A 22,611-nucleotide genomic window follows, 5' to 3' on the forward strand; every position below is an offset into this window, starting at 1 on the left:
TTCAAAGTTTTCAAATAACATTTTGACATAAACTAATGTTGATAAAATAAACAACATAAGCCATATAGGAAAGAATACTAAATATTATTTGTCGTGTATAGAAACTATATAACCTCGACAGAAAAACCTTGGACAGCATGTTGTTTTAATCAATATCTAGCTTATCCTTCAATAATATCAAACAGAAAAATTTTGTACACTTATAAGTATTTTATATTAGTAAACTTTTATTATAACTGAATATTTTGAAAAAGGAAACGCCATCATAGAGCTATTATAATTGAACACAAGACTAGACAAGAAGTGCATTACAAAAATTTTTTATGTTGATAATGCATAATAAAGTTATGAGCAATTGAAAAAAGCATGTGAGACAAAAAAAGCTCAGACGTAGTCATTTCTGACAAATAATACCTCAGACAGTACATTAATATTTACTTATTTTACCTTTGGCTTGTATAACAGCATTCATATGATCATTAATCATATCAATAAGATTTCAATATGCATTGTGACGATGTTTGTATATAAGATTTTAATAAATTTAAAATTTATTAATTTAGAAAGGATGATAAAAATATTGATATTACTATTTTTATAACTTTTCAGTTCTGTTGTATTGGTTTTTCCTTGTAAAGATGGACATGTAATTTGTTTGGATTGTTTTCACCTTTATTGTTTGAGTCGACTTGATGAAAGAACATTTATTCATGATGAAAAATTAGGATATACCTTGCCATGTCCTGGTAATATTTAAAATTATGTGATATTTTAAAATTACAGTAGAGCATCGATTATCCGACCCCCGATTAACCGTCACATCGGTTAACCGACCATTCTAGTTGGCAAAATCAAATGTCCGCTAGTGATGTGGCGCTACAATATTTGGCTATGCCTTGGCTACTTTAATAGTATTTTTACGTGTTTTAGCTGGCAACACTGGCTCAACCATGAGAGGGAGCCAATATTTAAACGATGCTTAATTTTCTAATTTTTAACGATACAATAGCGATGATTATTATTTTAAAAAAATTTTTGTTAGGTCTAACTTCGATGAAAATTCAATGCGAAGTAGGTTAATAGCGATATACTAATTACATGAGATATACTAATATACTATACTAATAATGTATTTTTTCATATTTTTCGGTTATCCATTTTTTTCAGTTATCCTACCAACCCCAGTTTCCAATTGAGTTGGATAATCGATGCTCTACTGTAATTTAAATATTATATATATGTATAATATGCATGTTAGTATGTATGCACACTTATTGTAGCATACTATATATTATATGTAAATGACTATATATAAAATTAATATATAGTTTAAAATCTCAGAAGCTGACTAATAATTTTAATTTTAAAAATATACAGATATGATTATTGTTACAGTGTAATCTCTTTATAAATGAACCTTTTAATAATAAACTTTCCAGAATAATAAACTTTTAGATTTTTCTCATCCCAACCTCCACAGCAATTCATGACAAAAATTTTTCAGTTGTGCAAGCATATTTATAATGAAATTTATACAATTTTCATTTCACTATAACAATTTCATTACAACTTCTTTCCCTGTTCTTTGCTATTGCTTCAAATGGTAAATAACTATACTCAGGGAGAGGGATAAACTCAGAAGTAACTAACAAATTATAGATGTACTAACCAAAACAACAGCCACAATTTGTCGTGGACACAAGTGTAAGGATGGCTATTTATGCCTCTTTTAATTTTATTTACCTTCTTCACTTGAGGTTCTAGGTCAGTGGTTCTCAAACTTTTTTGGACTTATTGTGCAACCGTCTCTTTACAATTTTTTAGATTGCTCATGGACCCCTTAAAATTAACTATAAAGCTACACACAAACCAATGCTGAATATTATTGGGCTAGAAATGGCTATAATAGTAATAATTTATAAGACAATTTGGCACCAGAGTTAGGTGTTAGGTGCCATCTCTTGATAAATTTAATAATTATAATTTTAATTAAAATTTTAATTAAATAATTTAGAACTACTGGAAGAAAAGAATTGGCCCAGAGCAGGACTTAAACTTGCAACTCCATCTTACTGTACAGATGCATTGCCAATTATGCTACACAGACCTCTGGTTCAATCTCCTCTAGTGCCAAATTGTCTTATAAATTATTAATATTATAGCTGTTTTTAGCCTGATAATATTCAGCATTCGTTGATGTGTAGCTTTATAATATATCAGGTTTAGTGATGATGTTTGTTTGTAAATTAACTGCAATTAACATATAGGCTACTGTTATTGAAACATGTTTTGACAAACAATTATTTATTCAGAAAATAGAAAATGTTAGTCATCAAATGATACTTAGTATGATGTGTGTCATCGTAGTATGTAAGCAAGCAACTGTTACCATTCATTACTTGTTATTATTAAAACAGGTGAGTTTGTATTTAAAATTTTGACATCCTTATACTTCTGGTCGATGGCATGCATCATACTACGTAATCAGATGGTACATTCAATGGGTTGGGTGCATATGCTTTGCCTGAAGTGACCTCTTTGCAGTCCCCTAGAGAACCATTGACCCCAGTTTGAGAATCACTGCTCTAGGTTAAAATGGCACCAAAGGATATCCATAGAAGGAATACTTTGCTGGGCTTCTGATCAGTGTGGTACAGGATAGGAAGCATATGATTTGGAAGTATGAATTAAATTGATAACTTCAAAATTAAACTGTATTTTGTTTACATGAGACAAGTAAAACAATATAAGTAACAAATATAACATCTTTGTTTCATATGTGGACTACATTTTTAGCTACTTAACTTGATTATACTTTATATACATTTTTCATTATAATAAACTTTCAGTTTAACAAACATTCTTAGTGATTCTCCCAAGTTTGTTGTAATGAGATTTTATTGTACTTTTGTTTGTGAATTAAATTACAAGTATCAAATTTAAGATTTTACCAGATTTGAAATTAAAAATTTTAAAAATTTACACAGAATAAAGATTTCTTCTCTTTTTTATAATGGATGTAATGAAACTCTGTACTAATATTTGAGGCAGCGTGTTAGCAAAGCCTCTTCTATGTTGCTTACAGAACTGTGTTCATTCTCAAAACCTGTTTGCTCAATTTTGATTAAAACTTTGCCATTTTCCATCAATTGCAATGAGGAATCCAAAACTGTAATAAAAAAAAAAAAAAAATGGGGAGTTCGTGATTTCATTTTTGATATATAAGGTCGTTTCACAAGCATGCATAACAAAGCGATATTGCATGAATTGTGCAACTATTTTGCAATTTCCTTGGTTGCTAACACATCTCCTATGGGCTTTGCTACGGAATTGTGTTCATTCTCAAAATTTAATGGGACAATTTTGATAAAATTCTGCCATTTTCCATTAATTGTAGTGAAGAATTCAAAAATGTAAGGAGGGTTCATTTAAATGTAAAAAAATAGAGTCCATGATTTCATTTTTGATTAGAAGGGTTAACGTGACAATGTTTGCACCAGGGGTGGGCAAGCAAGAGTTCAGTGGGAGCCGAAATATAGGTTTTGCAAAATGCATGGAAGCCGCAGTTCTGTACTTTTCTATTCTGTACCACAGTTCTGTATCGTGGTTTTATTATATAATATAAATATAATATAAAACGAATATTGAATTTTTTAATAAACATATTTTCACAAAATTGTGGAAATAAAATTGTAAAAATAATAATAAAAAGCAGAAATTAACACTTTCAGCAAGAGCCGCATTTGCCGATGTCTGGTCTATGCTCTCTGATGCGACTGAGTGCACCTAACAGAATTTAGGCCTAAGGGTCAGAAATAAAAACAGCATTGCATGCACCTAACAGAAACTATGTGCAAAAAACAAATAAAATACAAGAACAAAGTACTCGTCATCAATTTCTCTATTCTTGGATTGCCTCTCTGTGTCAGCAAGTACAGTGGTGCCTCGTACAACGTACTTAATCCGTTCCAGGTGCACGTCCGTTAAGTGAAACGTCCGTTATACGAAACGCATTTTTCCATAGAAATACATGTTAAAACATATAATTCGTTTCGCAGCATAAAATAACCGTACTGTACCATAAAAAATGAAAATGGAGCAGACACCAATTATGCCGGGTAGTCAGATGTTGTGAGGAGGAGGTGGAAGAACACTTTCTATACACATTCATACAGATACAGACTTTTTACACATTGCAGCGGGTCTTTTTTTATTGTTTGTTAATCGGAGTCAGATTCAGGAGAGGCTACCGGAACTTGCAGGGTCAACTTCTCTTGTTCCATGCTTTGTTTTTTGCCCGCTGGCTTCTTGAAAAACATGACCAAGGTGGTCTGTTTCTCTTTCTTCTTTAACACCTGTCGGAAATGACGGACAAAGGTGTCATCGTAGAGATCATTGATCCTGTTGGCCTCAGCTCTGTTTGGATAATGAGTGTTGGTAAACTCCTGAACCTCTCCCCATTCGACAAGAAAGTTTTTGTCAACTTTCACTCCTGATGATTTCTTGCTTTGTTTCAATTGAAATCACCTTTCTGTTTTTTTAGAAGCCATGATGCATTATAAATGACTTAACTTGCCAGATTATATGATACGAATAATTCTTTATTAATTAAGATCACTAAACACTTCTACGAGCTACTCTCGCTCCGTTTGTTTTTTACAACCTCTTTTCGTCCCGCCACCTCGGCATCTACACAATTACATTTCGTTTATTTGAATCGTCAACATATATTACATTACATTTAATGTTTATTTAAATCATCAACATATATTACATTACATTTCTACTTCAGATATACTAATAATACATTCTAATAATACTAATATATCCTAAAAATAGCAGATTGTCATTGGCAACGGCAAAAGAGTGGAAACATCATTCGCACTTGTTCGAAGAAAGTCCATTGTTCGTCTCACGTAACTGCCGAACGGAAAGTCCGTTGTTCGCAGCAAGTCCGTTGCTCGAGTCACGTAACGGTCAAACAGAAAGTCCGTTATTCGCAGCGTCCGTTATTCGAGGCGTACGTTATACGAGGCACCACTGTATAAGGATTGTGTTTCTTATGATGTGCAGGTACAAGGATCACTTCTGAGGCTACACCCCAGTGATAAAATGCTTCCAATTTGCATTCTATCGTGGGAGTGTAGCCTCCAATGAAAGGTCGTCTTCTTTGTGTATGAAAATTGTTTTTGAACTGTTGCTGGCTGAAACAACGGAAGAGAAAAAATGAAAACAAAATATTTTTGTATGTTTGTGGCATTTTGTGTTTTTATAAATTACATTTATTACACTTATAGTATATTTGTGTAACCAACATAATGAAGAACAAAGAAATGAATTGAATAAAATGATACAGGGCAATCATGACACAGACTGAGCACCAACATCAGTCTGTGTGTGTCATGATTGGTAAGACCATGTATGTCGAGAAGGGATGCAAGACTTGGTATCTTACCTCCCTTCCAAACATATGATGAAAATGTCACAGTTAAATGTGAAAGGTCATAGTAGGAACAGTGACATCCTGACCCAGAAAAGTAAAATGACAACTAAATGTACAATTTCAACCACAGTAGAACAAATGTCAAAGACTAGAGTGGAGAGAGCTAGTTGCTGTTTGGAGGTGACCTATCACCTTTTATACCAAAATTTCCTCCAATCAGATTATTTGAAATAAGCCCTCCACGCTTCTGACACGTGATGGAAGTCAGATGATCTTGCAAATAGAGCATGAGAAATTCCACACTAACTATAAACCAAGTTGTTTTCCTTCATCCAAACAGGAAGTTCCTTTTTCAACTTCACTCAATTTTATAATATTTGTTAAAATTTATTTCTCTACTTGATTCTCACAAATGCCATTTTAAAATCTTTTTCTATTAAATTGTTTATTACACATTGGAAATTATTTAGTAGCAACTAAAAAATTTTTCGACATTTAATAAAATTGGTTATATGGAAAAGCACTGAAACTATAGCTGAAAATTTGGTGGTCGGTTGTCACAGGAGATCAGTTACTAGGAATCAGTTTATCTGATGATCAGTTGTTCTGGCATTCACTTGGCAGGCAGACAATTGGCAATGGTCAGTTGCCTGATTCATACTTAACTATATTTAGGATACCATCACATTTTTATTGAAAGATGTTTAATAAAAGTGTAGTGGTATATTAAATTTTTAATTTTAAATTAAATTGTTAAATACAATTATACTGATATTGAAAATTTTTAATAAATTCAAACCAACATTTTTTACATTCACATTACCCTCAAAATGAAAGTTAAATAAATATGCATAAAATACAGTGGAACCCCGGTTAATGAACATAATCCATTCCACGAGTCCGTTCATCAACCGAAGCAAATTTTTCCATAGAAATTAATGCAATTACAATTAATCCATTCTAGCCGTCAGTATTTTTGTAATTTTATTTGTAAAATGGGATTTCTTTAATGAAAATATAGGAAAATGTGCTCATAAACAGTTGATCTAGGTTAAATTTTCGGAAAAGGGGAAAGATTTGACGGATAAAAACATCACATACAGTCGTTAAAGTTCTAAAATGAAAGATAGCAGAAACAATAGGCTAAATTATGAGCGATAGGCTTATAGGTTTATCAACAATCTCTGATCAGAGTCGACGAACAGATGTCAAATAAATGCCTCAGAACAAACCTTTCTCGTGACCTGATCTGGTTTCGGTTTTTACCTGGAGACAAAGAAGAAAACAATCGGGAAGCGAGGAATGGGACGCAGGACTAATCGTAAGGTGAGATTCAAGGAAGAAATACTATAAAAACCCTGAATCTCAAGGTCAAAATGCAGTTTTCCTAAAAATTCTATGGCGATTAATCTATGTCATCTTCATCTGGATTAAACCTGAAGTCGTGTCCACTAAAATTTGTGTTGTGTCTCGCGGACTGCTCCAGTCGTTGCCGCTCTGTCACCTACCATTGCTTCTGTGACCAAGCGAACCCGTCTCGTCCGCTCTGGGGCTATGACTGATCAGCTTGCACTATCGTAGGACCAGCGATATGCCACTCCTCAGTGCTGAGAGAAAATACTGTAGATAAGCCATTTCCAACTACCTCAAATATGTAAGCATCTTCCCATTCTAATAAATGATTTTCACTGTAAAATACTTGTCATCTTTGTCTCCTCTGCCACCGCCAACATACAAATTAACCCTAGACCATCACCGCCAGACAATTAACTGATTTTCCCTAAAAGTCAGCAAGCTTACAAATTTGACACAGAAAGCCATTAAGTTCATTATCCGAATTTTGTTTGTTATCCGAGACAAAATTTTTGCAAAATAAAAGTTTGTTANTTTTTATTTAAATATCTGTTTATATTCTACCGCGCATATTTTTATTTAAATATCTGTTTATATTCTACCGCGCATATTTTTATTTAAATATCTGTTTATATTCTACCGTTGCTATCATTCCAAATTTGCTATTTAAGATTGGAATGTTTTTAAAAATTTTGTATTCAAAAAAGGTTCTAATGACCTGAAGAAGACGAAAGTGTATATCGTCGAAAGCGCTCGTCAATTTAGTGACATAGGTGTCTAATTTAACGCTTATATGTTAAAAGTTTTTGTAATAAACGATTAGCGTGCTGTCCATTATCAAATTATAGAAAATTAAAAGAAAGTTGCATTTCTAATAAAGCACTGAATTGCAATTATATTTTATAATATGTAAATATGAATGAATTTATTTTAATTGTATGTTTAAATTGTTATTTTACAGTTGGATGTAAAAATTCCCTAATTAAAGAAACTCATCATTTTCGAATTCTTGGTGAAGCACAAGTATGTATGTATAGATATTTATTTTGTATGGTATGATTATATACTTGAGTTAAAATACGATATAGTGATTATATTGATCTTCAATAATTTTCATTTATATTAATGAAATTTTTTGGTTAATTGAAGATAAAAAAGTAACAAATTTTATTAATATTAAATTTATTATATGACCATACTGTATCATATAAACTAGGGTTTCTCAAACAGGATCCCGGGATCCCGGTTGTGTTTTTAACCCGGGAAATCCCGCAAATTTCTTAAAAATTCACTTTTTTTCTTATTTTGTGTTAAGGTTGAGGAATTTTGCAAATAGAAAGCATAATTAACTCATTCACTGTCAGAATACATTTGTATTTATTAATTTTAAACCTACCTATTAGTTTTTTTTAAATTTTTGCTCGTTATAGCATGTCACAAATGGTCAATAATCAATATATAGCTTATTTGTGGCAGGACTATAAAAATTCTTTACTTGTCGGAACCTGTAATATCTGGAATAATTGTGCTTACGCTGTCTTGAGTTTTAACCATGCCCAGTAGCTTCAATAAATGCCTGACGCCAGATTGTGCAAATTGGGCAAGGATACAAACGAGTACAAAGTCTGCAAGTATGAAGTTTTTCTTCATAAACCTGATTATTAAAGCCAAATGAATTGCCGAATTATCGAGCTCTAAGCTTGATGCCGCTATTAAAGCAGCCAAGGTAGACAAATCAAGAATACTAGAGAGCGAAAGAAGTACTACAATCTCGAAAACGAACTCGAAATCTTCCAGGCTACAGGTGAAAAAACACATAATATCTGTCTTCTCTTAAATGCATTAAACACTATTCCAATCACATCAATTGAATCGGAAAGGGCATTCTCGGTGGCAAGACTTTTCATTACTAAAATAAGAATTAGAGTGAGTTATCGGAGTATTGACCATCTTTGCTTTTTAAAATCTTATAAAAGTTTGCAATATTTTGTATTATATTTTATTTAAAAAACGAAAATTACCTTCTAAATTAGAAGTTCTTTTTTTTAATTTTTAACTCAATTCAAAACATTTTTTTTTTTGTTGTTGTTGTATGCAGTTTCCAGCAAACTTTAATTAATTTTTTTCTATTTGTGAAAATTTCTACGTTATTTAAAGGTAATTTTTATTATAGGCCTATAGACCTTACACAGCATTATTAATATGATTTTGGAGGTTACAGAACTTTAAAATTACTTTAAAAAATGGAAAATAATTATATCATTTGATTTCAAGATATTTTGTATACCTTAAAAATAATTAATTCTATCCCGGGATTTACCGGGATCCCGGGAAACAGTTCACTTTTATCCCGGGATCCCGGGACAAGCAAAAGACCGGGAAATGAGAAACCCTAATATAAACATTCAACTTTCAGAAGAACATTATATTCTTATTTTTTCCATAAAATATAATACAGTAGAACCTCCATTATCCGGATTGTTCAAAATAAACAAAAATTTTACGAATTTGATGATTTGCACCTGGCGAATTACGACACTGTTTATGTACGTGATGGAATGCATAACTTTTTTTGTTTCAACAATGTCTCACCCAGCACAGTGGTCGTAAACTGTTAAATGTGACCGTAGGGTCGGCACCTCTTTGGCGCCCTGTCAGGATGACACCACCGAGTCTCGCAGGACTCGGAAATCGCGACATTATGTCACGCAAGCGGTAGCGGGTGAGCGATTGGATTCGGAGTAGAGGTGAGGAGAGAGACGAGGAAGTAATTTACTCGGATTCCATGATAGTTAACAAAAACAATTTTAATAAAAACTAAAGAAAATACAGATATCTGGCATAGCCCCTAATTATACTATTCCGTTCGAGAGAGAGAGTTTACATGCGAATCATGGGTTGATAAATATCTTGCTTCTGGGTCAAAGGATCTGTGGTTACGCTGATGATGATACGCCGATGGAAAGTTCAATCTACTGGTTCTGGATCTTGTCCGTTCACTGGGGTGGAGGCACGGAGGTGTGGAGATGTTATCCTTAAACAGGCACGATCTTTTTCTCTCGGTGTTAATCCTGGGTCACGATTTTAATTCGGGAGGACGACTTTGTTGAGCGGACTTTTTGAGGACGACTTTTGTAGAGGGACTTCGGATGATGACTGACCTCGGGATCTTTTATCTTTTCTCTTCTTATTCCTCTTGGGTTTTTTCCATGAGGTCATGTGGTTGCCGTTAATGGTCTGGCGTCCAATATAGGCTCTGCATCGAAAGTTCCTGGTGACACATCCCTGACTAACTGGATCCGACTTAACAAGGAACAAACTCCGTGGGAAATAATTTTTATGGTTTTTAGCCTAACTCGATAAAACGCTCGAATTTAACCGATTAAAGTTTCCAATAATTAAAATTTAAAATAACACTTTATTGTGGGTCTGTTCATCCCTCACATAAATATATTTTACATAGTAATAAAAATATAACTTGGCATACGTATTTATAAATAATTTATATTCAAATTACATCATTTCTATGACCAAGGGCGGCGTAAGGCACGGACGACGTGGGCCACCGCCTATGCCTCACAGTCTGAAGGGCCTCACGCCTCAAAGGTTTATGCATTACTTAAAAGCTGTGAATGCGACGAAAAAATTTTACTCGTCATAAAATGATAAATAGTTTGTCAAATTTTTATTCATAAAAAATAATCAACATAAATTTTACTTAAGATTTTGCTGATCCCTCAGATATGTCCCCAAAATTTGGGGTTTTTTCCCATCATTGTTTTTTCCAGATCAGAAAATGTTCCAGTCTCAAAGTTTAAATGATTTTTTTTTTCTCCTTTCTTCTGTGTTCAAAAAAAATTTTTTCAAACTTTTCTACAACTTTATATTTAAAAAATTTATTAATAAATTCAAATTAAAAGCAATGGGATCAGTATTATACTTCTTTAAAAATGTTAAATGTAAAAATAAAATATCTCTAGAGTATTAATGAGTAATATTATACACTTTATATCCGATTTCAAGGAATTTTTCAAGGCAAACAAACCAAATAAAATAAAGGTCTAGTATTTATTTGTTAACCACTCTGCAGTGATCGACGGATATACTCGTCAAAGGTGATCACGTGGCACTGGAGAACAACATCGATATTCACAAAAACATTTTAGCCAAAAATTATCACGAAAAAAATTCACATTAAAAGGAATTATGTGACAATAAAGAAGGATTTTTTCTTTACTAGATTTAACTGTTTAAAAAATTTTTTCCAAAACAGAAACGAGAAAAATGTGTGGGAGAATTCTTAAAAAATTTCCCATGTTTACTCTTCACTATATCGTGATAGTGCCATATCTGACTAACCCTCTCTACAAAGGTTAACTTTTTCCAAATATTCCACTTTCAACAATTCCAAATGCATTTCACTAGTTCTAACTGACCTCATCAGTGGATACATTCGTTCATCAATTGTTGTTCCTTTATACTGGACTATTTCATCCAGCATGCATATACAGTCATACCTGTATTTAAATTAATTACATTTGCATAATTTTTTTTAATACAGAAATGTTCAATGATTCTTATTTTTAACAAATTTTTAGCCTTGTATATTTTAACATTATTTCTGTTAATTTTACAATTATAAAACTTTTTTTTTTTTGATTCTGATGAAACCGTGTTGTTGTTATTAAGCTGATTCTTTGCAGACACACTAAGGTGACATATATCAACACTTGGCAACTTATTGACTATTTATTCAGTTGGGACGCCTTTTACATTACGCGTTTCGGGCATTGGCCCCTCTTCAGCCAACTAGACATAAAAAATAAAACATGAGAAAATTTGTACAAAAATACGCGAGTAGATAAACTGTTTTTTTAAAAAAATTTTTTTAAAAACATACCATAAAACACAAACCACTATTGTACAGATGTCGTACAGGATGGACAATTTCATATTTCATATACAACTTGGAGAACAAACAAGGTCGACGATAATCATTGGAGAACAAACAGGGTCGTAGATAACAGCTTGACTACTGGGCTTTTAAATATGGCTTTCTTATAATTTACACAAAATTCAAATAAATAGATTGACAATTACAACATATCTTAACAATATTTGTTTTTACCTGTGGTTGATATTCGCATATTACACCGAAATTCATTCGATATTAGTTGTCGCCCTTTCTTTCCGAACAAAATTTCACAAAGTCATCTTAGCAATATTATCCAAACTGCCAATTTACATAGAACATACTTAAAGCAATTACATTAATTGTACAAACTAGTAATTATTATTTGTATTACTTACAATTCATAAAGACATACGATTTAAGTTGTAGCTTTTGGTTAAACCGCTCCTGTGTGCAATTCCCGTAACTACGCTATTTGGCAAACTAATTTACATATTTACTTGAGCTGATTTTTTGAACCGATTTCTGTATATAATAGAAGTTGGTATATAAACATGAATTATTATATTAAACTTAACATGACTTATTACTTTACCTATAATTATCTATTCATAAACGTTAAACTTAGATGATTTTCTTCGTAATTACGACCAATCAGCTTCAACTTAGTTACAATATTTTCATCCAGTTTTCGTTAATTTTGATGCTTAAATTTTTATTTATACAATTATTATTTTTGTTTTTTATAATCTCGACACTCTCTTTGAATTTTCTGTTGTATGTTTTCTTCTCTTTGTGTAGAATCTGTGTATTAGCTTTATCTATATTGCAGTTGTTTAGTACACAATGATCATGGAATACAGAGTTTAATCGGTGGTACTTTAAATCAGACATATGTTCTTTTACTCTCAGTTTAAGTTTTCGTTTTGTTTCTCCTATATAAAAGCTGGTGTTTTTACAGGTACATGGTATTTTATATACTATATTTTTCGTCTCTTCTTTATCTATTTTTTGTTTTTTAATATACTGTTTTGCCTTTAATCTAGAGAATAGATTTTCATACTTGGGAGCAAGTTTCATATTATTTTTCTTAAATTAATTATAAAACTATTATAGTGCTGATACCATGGTGATTCTTGTCTTTTTAAATGAATTGCTGTCTCATGCTCCTTTAACCTTTTTTTTCCAATCTTCTTCCTGTTTCTCCTAGGTAACACTTCGGGCTAGTACACGTACATATTTTATAAATGAGTCCTGCAACTTCAAATTGTTTTCCTAGTATTCTTTGGTCTTCTTTATTTATAATGTTAATTATATCCATTAACCTATTTTTTTGTTTTGCTAATATAGAAATAGAGAATTTATTAAATTCTGGTTTATATTTTTCAAATAAACGATTTATATATGGAAAATTATTATCTAGAGTCTTTTCATTTTTAACATTATATCTATTTTTACATTCTTGAAACCTTAAAACACACCTAAAAGAGTCAACTAAAAATTGAATAAATTTAAAATGAAGATTGCCTAGTGTTTGTGTATATCATGGTTGCACAGACTTATGAAGACTAGGGGCCACTCGGGCAAATCATGAACTGATGGCGGGCCAGCCGCCAGAAGTATAGGTAATTAAAGACGATAATAATTTATTAAAATTCAAAAAGAATTTATTAATTTGAAGCGTGGCACTGCATAGTGCTTACAATCTTTTTTATATTTGGCTCAAATTTACTTGTAGCAACACGTAAAACTGCTTCCAAACTTTCATTTGCAAGGCGGTTTCGATTTTTTGTTTTATTATTATTTAGTATTGAAAAAGTTTGTTCACATATATAGGTAGAACCAAATAAGCTGGCACATTTCAGAGCGTTTATGCGCAACTTTTCGTACATATTTTTATCAATGCAGCGGTAAAAGTTCAGCAAGTCTCCTTCGTTGAATTTGTTGCGTAAATCTTGATCGTTTTGAATGTCGATAATTTCTAACTGCATTGACTCTGGCGCATTTTCAACTGAAATCGTGAAAGGATTGCTGAATATGTCCAACAGAGGTTTCACTTTTTTAAAATCCGAAAATCTGTCTTGAAAAGATTGAATCAAAATATCTAGCTTTTCTACATAACTGAAATTAATCGCAGTTTTGTTGAATTTTTCAGCCATTTTCTTATAATTCGGAAAATGATTGTAATTTCCAGAATTCAATTGTGATCTGAAAAGTGTCAGCTTGCATTGAAAGGATGATACATGAGCGTAGAGCTGGGATATCAGTTGATTTTTGCCTTGAAGCCGTGTGTTCAAGACATTCAAATGATTTGTAATGTCAACTAAAAAAGCCAAATCACACAACCAATCAGGATTTTTAAGTTCCGGGACATCCCTTTGCTTTTCCGCCAGAAATATTCCAATTTCTTCTATTAAATTTAGAAATCGTTCCAGTGTCAATCCACGGCTTAGCCACCTTACTTCTGTATAATACAGTAAATCTCCGTATTCGCTTTCGATGTCATCAAGGAATTGTTTGAATTGTCTGTGATTGAGTCCTCGTGATTTTATGAAATTTACAGTCGAAACTACCACTTTCATGACATTTTGAAATTCAATTTTTTTAGAACAGAGGGTTTCTTGGTGTATAATGCAGTGAAACTGCATGAGATCTTCAGCGTTTATGTTTTTTCCTTGCAGATGCTTTTTCAGCAAAGTAACTAGCCCGGAATTGACACCAATCATCGAAGGAGCACCGTCAGTCGCAACTCCCGATAATTTTGATAAGTCCAAATCAGTTTTTGAACACTCATCCAAAAGTACATTGAGTATATCAACTCCTTTGGTTTGACCTTTCAATGAACACATTCCGAATAACTCTTCTAAGACTTCAAAATCTTGAGTAACACCTCGTATGAATATGAGAAGTTGAGCTGTGGAACTAATATCAGTGGATTCGTCGAGTGCTAATGAAAAAAATTCAATGATCTTAGTTTTTTCAATTAATTGTTCCGCAATATTACCTGACAAAGACATAATTCGTCTTTGGATAGTCATACGATTCAGTTGAATTTTCTCAAACTTTTTTGCTGCTTCTGGACACATTTTCTTAGCGGCAATTTCTATGCATTCTTTTACAAAATCGCCATCATTGAAGGGGCGACTTCGCTTTGCTATCATTCGAGAAATTTCATAACTAACTTCTGTAGCTGTTTCTGAATCTTGAATGGGTTTTGTAAACATAGCTTGCTGACCAATAATCTCCCGTTTTAAAGACAACATTTTTTGCTTTCTTAATTCGCCTGTAAACTTGGTAAAAGAAGGATGCTGCGTTTCATAATGCCTTTTTACATTATATTCCTTTGCAATCGCAACAGAATTCTTGCAAATTAAACAAACGACTTTGTTATGCGACCATACAAAAAAGTATTTCTCAGTCCAAATTTCTTGAAACTGCCGATTTTCATCTTTAACCTTACGTTTTTTACTAGGTCCTGGCTTCTCCATGTTGCGTTCTAATCCTGGCTAGGATTAACACAGCACCTAAAAACAATTACAGTACCTACTTAAATTACCCATTCTTTTTTAAATTATCAAAAATAATTGATTAAATTCCTCAGAAATTTTAAGATTTTTATACAGATTTTATATCTGAAATAATGACGTAATTATTACAGTTAGAGAAATTCTGATAAAAATAGTAATTTCTTTGTTTTATTTTAATATTTGGCCAACATTAAAGCTAAATTTGATTAAAATTGATTAAATAGGTAGGGAAACACTTATTAATAACAGAGTTTTACTTACGATTTCACAACACAATTATACACGGCACTTGACGGGTTAACAGGAAATCTACGTTGAATGTGGATCAAAATATATGACACCGGCTAGTCGAGTTAAAATCTACACTAGAACTATTGCCTCCCCAAAACACTATTAAACTGCACTTATTCTCCTACGCTTCGTGTATCTACTCGTACCTACGCGAGCAATCGGGAATTCGGGACTATTGCTATCTCGCTTGCTCACACCGCGCTAGAAAATTCTTGATTTCTCTACTATTTTGAACTTTATATAAAGTTTTTAGATTTTTTTGGTTTTATTCTGGAATAGAATTAAATATTCTTCGAATGTACGAGAGTATTATTTTTGCTGTCGGCGGGCCACCAGTATTCGACTGGCGGGCTGCATTCGGCCCACGGGCCGCGGTCTGTGCATCCATGGTGTATATACACTATATGGTGTTCAAAACAACAAAAATTATATCTGTTATTTATATAATATTCATATCACTTACATATGATATTCTTTGGATAGTTATTTAAAAAATATTTATTAAGTAACTATAACTTGTTATCTTCTTTGTCCACATTAAGTCCAGTTTGCAGGACTCTACTGTACTGTTAAAAAGTACAGTTGCTGTTTTAATGCTAATTTAATATCTCTCCAAAAAAAATTGTTATCCACAAAAATTTTAAATAAATTATGTATTCATATTGATTGAATTATTATATTGTTGATAAATTGCTTTATATATGTGTATACAGTATTAATTTAACATAAATTTGCTATTAATTTTTATGATTAAAAGATTAATATAATTATCACATCGCAATTCATAATTTTTATGTAATATATAGTATGCAAGATACCAAAGATTTGGAGCTGAAGAATGTCTTCTGCAGTCAGGTGGTGTTTTATGTCCAAGGCCAGGATGTGGAGCAGGAATTTTACCTGATCCTGAGTGTCGAAGAATAGTATGTGTTCCCTATGGAGGACAAGGATGTGGAGTAATTTCAGATTTATATTTAAAAACTTTTTAATTATACAGTATTCATAAATGAATAATTAATTTTAATATAAAAATCCAATTTATTTAATGTTTTTACAAATGCCATGATTATTTTAAAAATGAAAAATTTTGCTCAAAATAATATTGATATTAAATTTAACATTTATTGTCACATGTAGTATAAAATATAATTCTTAAATTATATTATATTATAATAATAATAATAATTTCATAATGAATTTATAAATAATATCTCAATCTGTTACAGTAGAGTTTCAATTATCCAAAGTATCTTAGATGGAATGTGGTCTTGAGGATATCTTGAATAATGCAAATGTTTGTGCTATCCAAGTAATATTTCAACAAAATAGAGAGTATTGTTATATAATCAAAATTTTATGATAATTACAAGTAAAATTTGTATTGAAAAAGTCAGTTTAAAGTTTTTTGAAACTTTTAAAACCCATTTAAATACTATGCATCATTCAACCCAGATTCCCAAAACAAACTATTCTGTACTATGTTTTCTTGAGATGCAGTTCACATTTGGATAATGCAGAACCAGTTAAATAGGTCTCTGCTAATCAGGACTCTACTGTGTAATAAAGTACAGCATATAATTTTTATATATAAGGCTGATAAAACCTAAAAATAGAATATAAATAACATAGAAGAAACTAAAACATCTTCAAACTTTTCATCATATCTAATCATCAGGAACAAATAGTCTTCACTTTGCAGAGATGACCTTTTAACAGTTTAAAAGTTTGCTGATTATAAGCCAAATCCTTTAAAAATATACATATAGTAGAGCATCGATTATCCGAATCAATTGGGGACTGGGGTTGTTCCGAAGATCGATATTTCGGATAACTGATTATGTACGAAAAAATATATTAATTTATCCCATCTTGACATTTTTCTCCATTGCATGTCGCTTTGCATTGAATTTTCATCAATGTTAAGCCTAACGAAGACTACTGTATGGTTAAAAATTATTTTTTTATTTCTTGTGAACAAAATAAATATATTGAAAAATATAAAAAAAATAAAAAATTATACTTCAGAAGTTAATTTAGTATCAAAAACGTAAAATATTTGAGTAGCCCAAGACATAGCCAAAGATTGCAGTGCCACAGCACTGGCGAAAATTTAAATTTGCTGACTGGAATTCTTTCGGATGATTGACTTTCGGATAATTGACGCTCTACTGTAATTTGAATTAAAGAGGCAGACAGTATATTTCACAATATAAAAAATATAGAAGAAACTAAAATATCTTCAAACTTTGGACATTTTAGTTTCTTCACAGGCTAGTTTATCATATCAATTGTGATTATTTTGCTGATCACACATACAATAAACAACTAGCAATTGACATAATACATGTGCATCAGTCTGTCTCTGTCACATACATTCACAAGGAGTAACATGAAAATTTCATTTGCACCACCCTGTGGAATGTTGGATTATTGGACATAGTGGACTATAGAGACACTACTGTAAATGAGATCATCAGAGTGCATTGATTAATAGTTTTCTTTAGATGGTAATTGTAGTTAAGAATTTCTAAAAGATGAACATCTGACTGTTTGAAATGGAAGATGGTATCCAATTTTTTATTAGCTAAGAAAAAATTATGTTTTAGTATCAGTTCCTTTTCTAAATACTTTAACTGATTTTTGCAGTATTGCAATCAGTCATTAGATTTAATCTCCTACAGAAATTCTGCCAATTTCTTTATAAAATATAATTTAGAGGTATCAACAGAACATTTTCATTAGTGCTAGAATATAGGTCTTGTCCAATTAAATTCTATCATCAAGATTATGAAAGGAATGAAATAAGTCCTTTATGAAAAAAGTAAATGTTCTTATTCTAATAGCAAGGAGGAAGAAATTAATTAAAGATGCTATTCAATAAGTTTATAATTAGATAAAAGATATAGTCCTTTGCTAAAGAATGCTGTAATTTGTAAACAAATGTTTTCGACCATCTTATTTGGACATCCTCAGGTTTTAAATTTAACAAATTCTATATGAGAATGTAATTGGAACATTTTTAAATATTTTAAAAAAATATAACATTATTGATTTGTGATTGCAATTGCCAAGATAATGTATACACATCATTACATATAACCAAAGTTTGTGCATTTAGGGAGATCGTATAGTCTCCATTATTGTCTTAACACTAGTATTAATATTGTTGAAGAAGAATTTTAGAAAGGAATATCATATTCTGTCTCTTCCTTGGATGGAATTTGTTTTCTTAAGGACATTAAAATTTTAAAAAGTCAATTTAAAATCAAGAATTGAATTTGGAGATAAGGTATTTTGTTGCATTTGTCTTTCAGATTTATGCAGAAAATAATCTATTCAGTTTTTATTCAATATAGAACAGAGATTATAATAAATGAGTATAATATCTGCTGATTTTTGTATTCTGAACTTTTAAAAAAATAATAATACAGTTTGCACACTGAATTGTGTGTACTTTTTGAAGATATATTTAATTTTTTATAAAAACACATTTATCATTACTTCTGATGATATGGCCCAGCTTAAATTTGACAAATTTTGATTTCTCTTATTGTTTTGACACATTACAACTATTATTTTATATATTAAATAAGAAAAACTTTAAAATCTTTTAAAATATAATGTTCAAATATACTGGATATACTGTTTAATTATGTAATTTATATATATACTAGTTGCAAGGGCCCGCTTCGCTGGGTTTTTATTTGTGGGCAAAAAGTAACGATAGTGAAGATTAAGATAATTACATTATAGCCAATCTTACCTGTTTTCACAAAATGCAAGAATTAGGTCTCCCGTTTCCAGATGTTTCCAGAGAATTTTTTCATGAGCATAAAAATATGTTTGATTTCCTGCAAAAGCGCAAAAAACCGCCTGTAAATCTTGCATGCCGCTTTATATTAACACTTCCTGGTCCCGATTCTATTTCTGAACGTCTCCTGTTCACGTCCAGTCAAATGAACTATTTTCAACGTTTCTGGAACGTTTACGATCGTTCTATAATCGAACCAATATTTGAATTTTATGTTCGAATTTAATTCGAACAAATTCAAACAAAACATTCGAAATAGAAAGCCACTTTCAACCACTTGCAGCCTCATATCTCCCGCACCCTTATAGCTATCGAGACGCAACCACCCNTAATTATTAGTGTACTGTTTATGCTTTCCAGTAAGTAAATTACTATCAACACCAATTAATAGTATAAAGCATTGTGTAGTGTATATATATATTATATATATATATATATATATATATATAAATTGGACATGTATGTCCCTATATTTCACTATATATATATATATATTTAAGTAAGAAAACACTTTACAGACATAATGTTCTCAGATTTCTGACATGCTGTTGGAAAAGCATTTAAAATTTTTATTTGATTTAAAAAATAATTATATTTTAGACTAAAGTGTTCAGTTATGATTAAAATTAATATTTTAAATCATAACCAAATACTTTAATCTATTATAAAATCACACTTTATCATAAAATTGAACATCATTAAATGTTCAATTTGATAATAAGAAATATCTAGACACATGCAAAAATCTTTGTAAGCAGCAAAAGCAATTCAATTAAAAGCATTTTTGGTCATTTTTAAAGGTAGAATACATCTCCAGGTAGAATACATTACTTTTCCAAGTTCAAAATTGAACTTGGCAAACAAGTAGATTATAGTGGATAAACTTTGGGACATAGAATGCTGATTATTTATTGTATCACCTTTATATATGTGTTCTTCATGTATTCTTGTATATGTACTATATTGTTTTATTATTTATTTAGTAATTATGGATTTTAATGTATTTATATTGTACTTTTATTTATGTTGTTTATATTTTTATTCTATTATTTTAATTTTTAATTTAAATTAATCAGCAATCTATGTTCTGAAGTTTATCTGTTATATTCTATTTTTCTCTGAGTTCAGTTTTGTTTTCCACCTAAAGATGGTCTGTAAAAATGACTAAAAATGTTTGTAATTAAACTATTTTTGCTGCTTACAAAGGTTTCATGAGTGTCTGAATTTTTATAATCACAGTTTCTATTTTTTAACTAAAAATGAACATGTAGAGGACGTGGTTGCTGTATCATCAAATGCAGTGTGTAGCGTCTTTGTAATCCAAAAAGATGATTGGTAGACGAACGAACAGCAATTGGTTAGAAAACGTTACGTTTTATTTGAAAATTTTTAATTCAGATGCATTTCGGGTTGGCTTATATTCCCAACCCCTCTTCAGTGTTGTCATATAATGGTACAGCATAGATGTATTTTACAAAATTTTTAATTACATAGTAGTATGGTTATAACATTTTAGTTAAAATGTATTATTTCCGATACAAAAAGGAACATAGTACAAAAATTAACAACTGGTGTTATCCGGTGTTCACCGAGTAACAGAATACCGACAAGTAATGTTATATAAACAGTTCCTCACATTCCGTACACGGGGGTTGTGCTTTAAACAATCTTTAACGCGTGGAGGCGTTCTCTATGAGTTTGTACCATTGGGGGTCTATGGACATGCCTTCTGAAACATTAATTAAGTTATCTTTAGGGTGTTTTTTGATTTCTATGTGTTCTTTAAATTTTCTTTTATATGGGTCTTTTTCTAAATGTAACACTTTTATATTGTTTTTATTAATTTGGCAATTATAGTCTATTGTGTGGTAGTACCAGGGGGAAGTGTTATGTTTTAGGCGGATGGCAGCCATATGTTCTTTAATTCTTGTTTCTAGTGACCGGCCTGTTTCACCAATATAAGTTTTCGGATTTTGACAGTTGCATTCAAGTTTGTAAACAGTTCCCATAGTTTTAAGGACGTTTAGTTTGTTGTTATGTTGTTTATTAATGTCATAATGGATACTATGAGATATTTTGTTGGTCAAAGATGGAGCCAAACTGATATTGTCTTTTTTTAATGACTTATTACAGCCTTCAAAAATGTTTTTTATATATGGGAAGGTTTTGTATTTTTTGTCGGATTTATATTTTGTGTTAAATCTATTTTCCCAGTATTGCTTTTGCCATGTGTTTAATTTCGATTTAGGATAGNTGCAGTGTGTAGCGTCTTTGTAATCCAAAAAGATAATTGGTAGACGAACGAACAGCAATTGGTTAGAAAACGTTACATTTTATTTAAAAATTTCTAATTCAGATGCATTTCGGGTTGGCTTATATTCCCAACCCCTCTTCAGTGCTGTTAAAATTACACAAAAAATTAAGGTTAGTTTTACGACATTGGTGAGTAGGAACATAACTAAAACGCGAGGTGATGATAACATAAAATGCTTACTTGTCATATAATGGCACAGCATAGATGTATTTTACAAAATTTTTAATTACATTAATTTTTAATTAATTTTTAATTGTTTGTTCGTCTACCAATTATCTTTTTGGATTACAAAGACGCTACACACTGCACATAAAAATGAACACTTAAAAAAATAGTTACATTCTTAGCAGAATTAAAAAAAATATATATATATATTTAATATGAAAGTTTAATTTAATTTAAAAATTATATTCTTTATTATACAAGATTCTTCTTGTTTTTATTAGACTAAAATATATTTTTAGATCATAACAATTAGTAAATGTGCAGTTAGAAGATAACTCTATTAACTCTTTATAAAATATGTTTTAGGAATAGATTTAGCATTTTCATGTATTAAATTTATCTCTAAAAATATATTATTTTCAACAAAAATTTATAAAAATGTTTTTATAAATACTGTAATTATAAATTTAATTCTTTTTGCTAAGTGAGTATCACATTAATATACACATATCCTAAACTTAAGGATGGCCAACATTTGTTTGTGAATAGAGAACTGTAGATGAATACTTAGATATGAAAAGAACTATATTACTTGGCATCTATGATAGGGTAGTACATAACTTGTAGGATTTTTACAAATCAAAGCAATAAAAGTAAGATTGTGAAAAAGATATATACAGCTGTTGGACTTAGGTGGAGAATGGGTGGAAAATGCTTAACAATAAGTAAGCAAAGAGATCAGTATGGAATATGCCCCCACTAAACTGATTCAGTACTCAATATTGCGGCAGGCTG

The 22,611-nt window shown here is 30.9% G+C and overlaps 2 protein-coding genes across 2 annotated transcripts in view; one reads left to right on the forward strand and one right to left on the reverse strand.

Moving 5' to 3' along the window:
- The window catches only part of LOC111622201 (E3 ubiquitin-protein ligase parkin-like), a 53,551-nt gene that overhangs the window by 16,729 nt on the left and 14,211 nt on the right, over positions 1–22,611 (forward strand). Inside the window, exons 5-7 of the mRNA XM_023364555.1 lie at positions 610–746; positions 7,758–7,819; positions 16,333–16,482. Of these exons, the coding sequence (XP_023220323.1) occupies positions 610–746; positions 7,758–7,819; positions 16,333–16,482 (349 nt within the window). The remainder of the gene's footprint in view (positions 1–609; positions 747–7,757; positions 7,820–16,332; positions 16,483–22,611) is intronic.
- On the reverse strand, positions 13,356–15,854 carry LOC111622200 (general transcription factor II-I repeat domain-containing protein 2-like). Its single transcript, XM_023364554.1, has one exon. The coding sequence runs from the start codon at positions 15,194–15,196 to the stop codon at positions 13,379–13,381; it is 1,818 nt and encodes a 605-aa protein (XP_023220322.1). The 5' UTR covers positions 15,197–15,854; the 3' UTR covers positions 13,356–13,378.

This window comes from Centruroides sculpturatus, unplaced genomic scaffold, assembly GCF_000671375.1.
Source record: "Centruroides sculpturatus isolate CEXI.00-Female unplaced genomic scaffold, Cexi_2.0 scaffold311, whole genome shotgun sequence".
Taxonomy (NCBI): Eukaryota; Metazoa; Arthropoda; class Arachnida; order Scorpiones; family Buthidae; genus Centruroides; species Centruroides sculpturatus.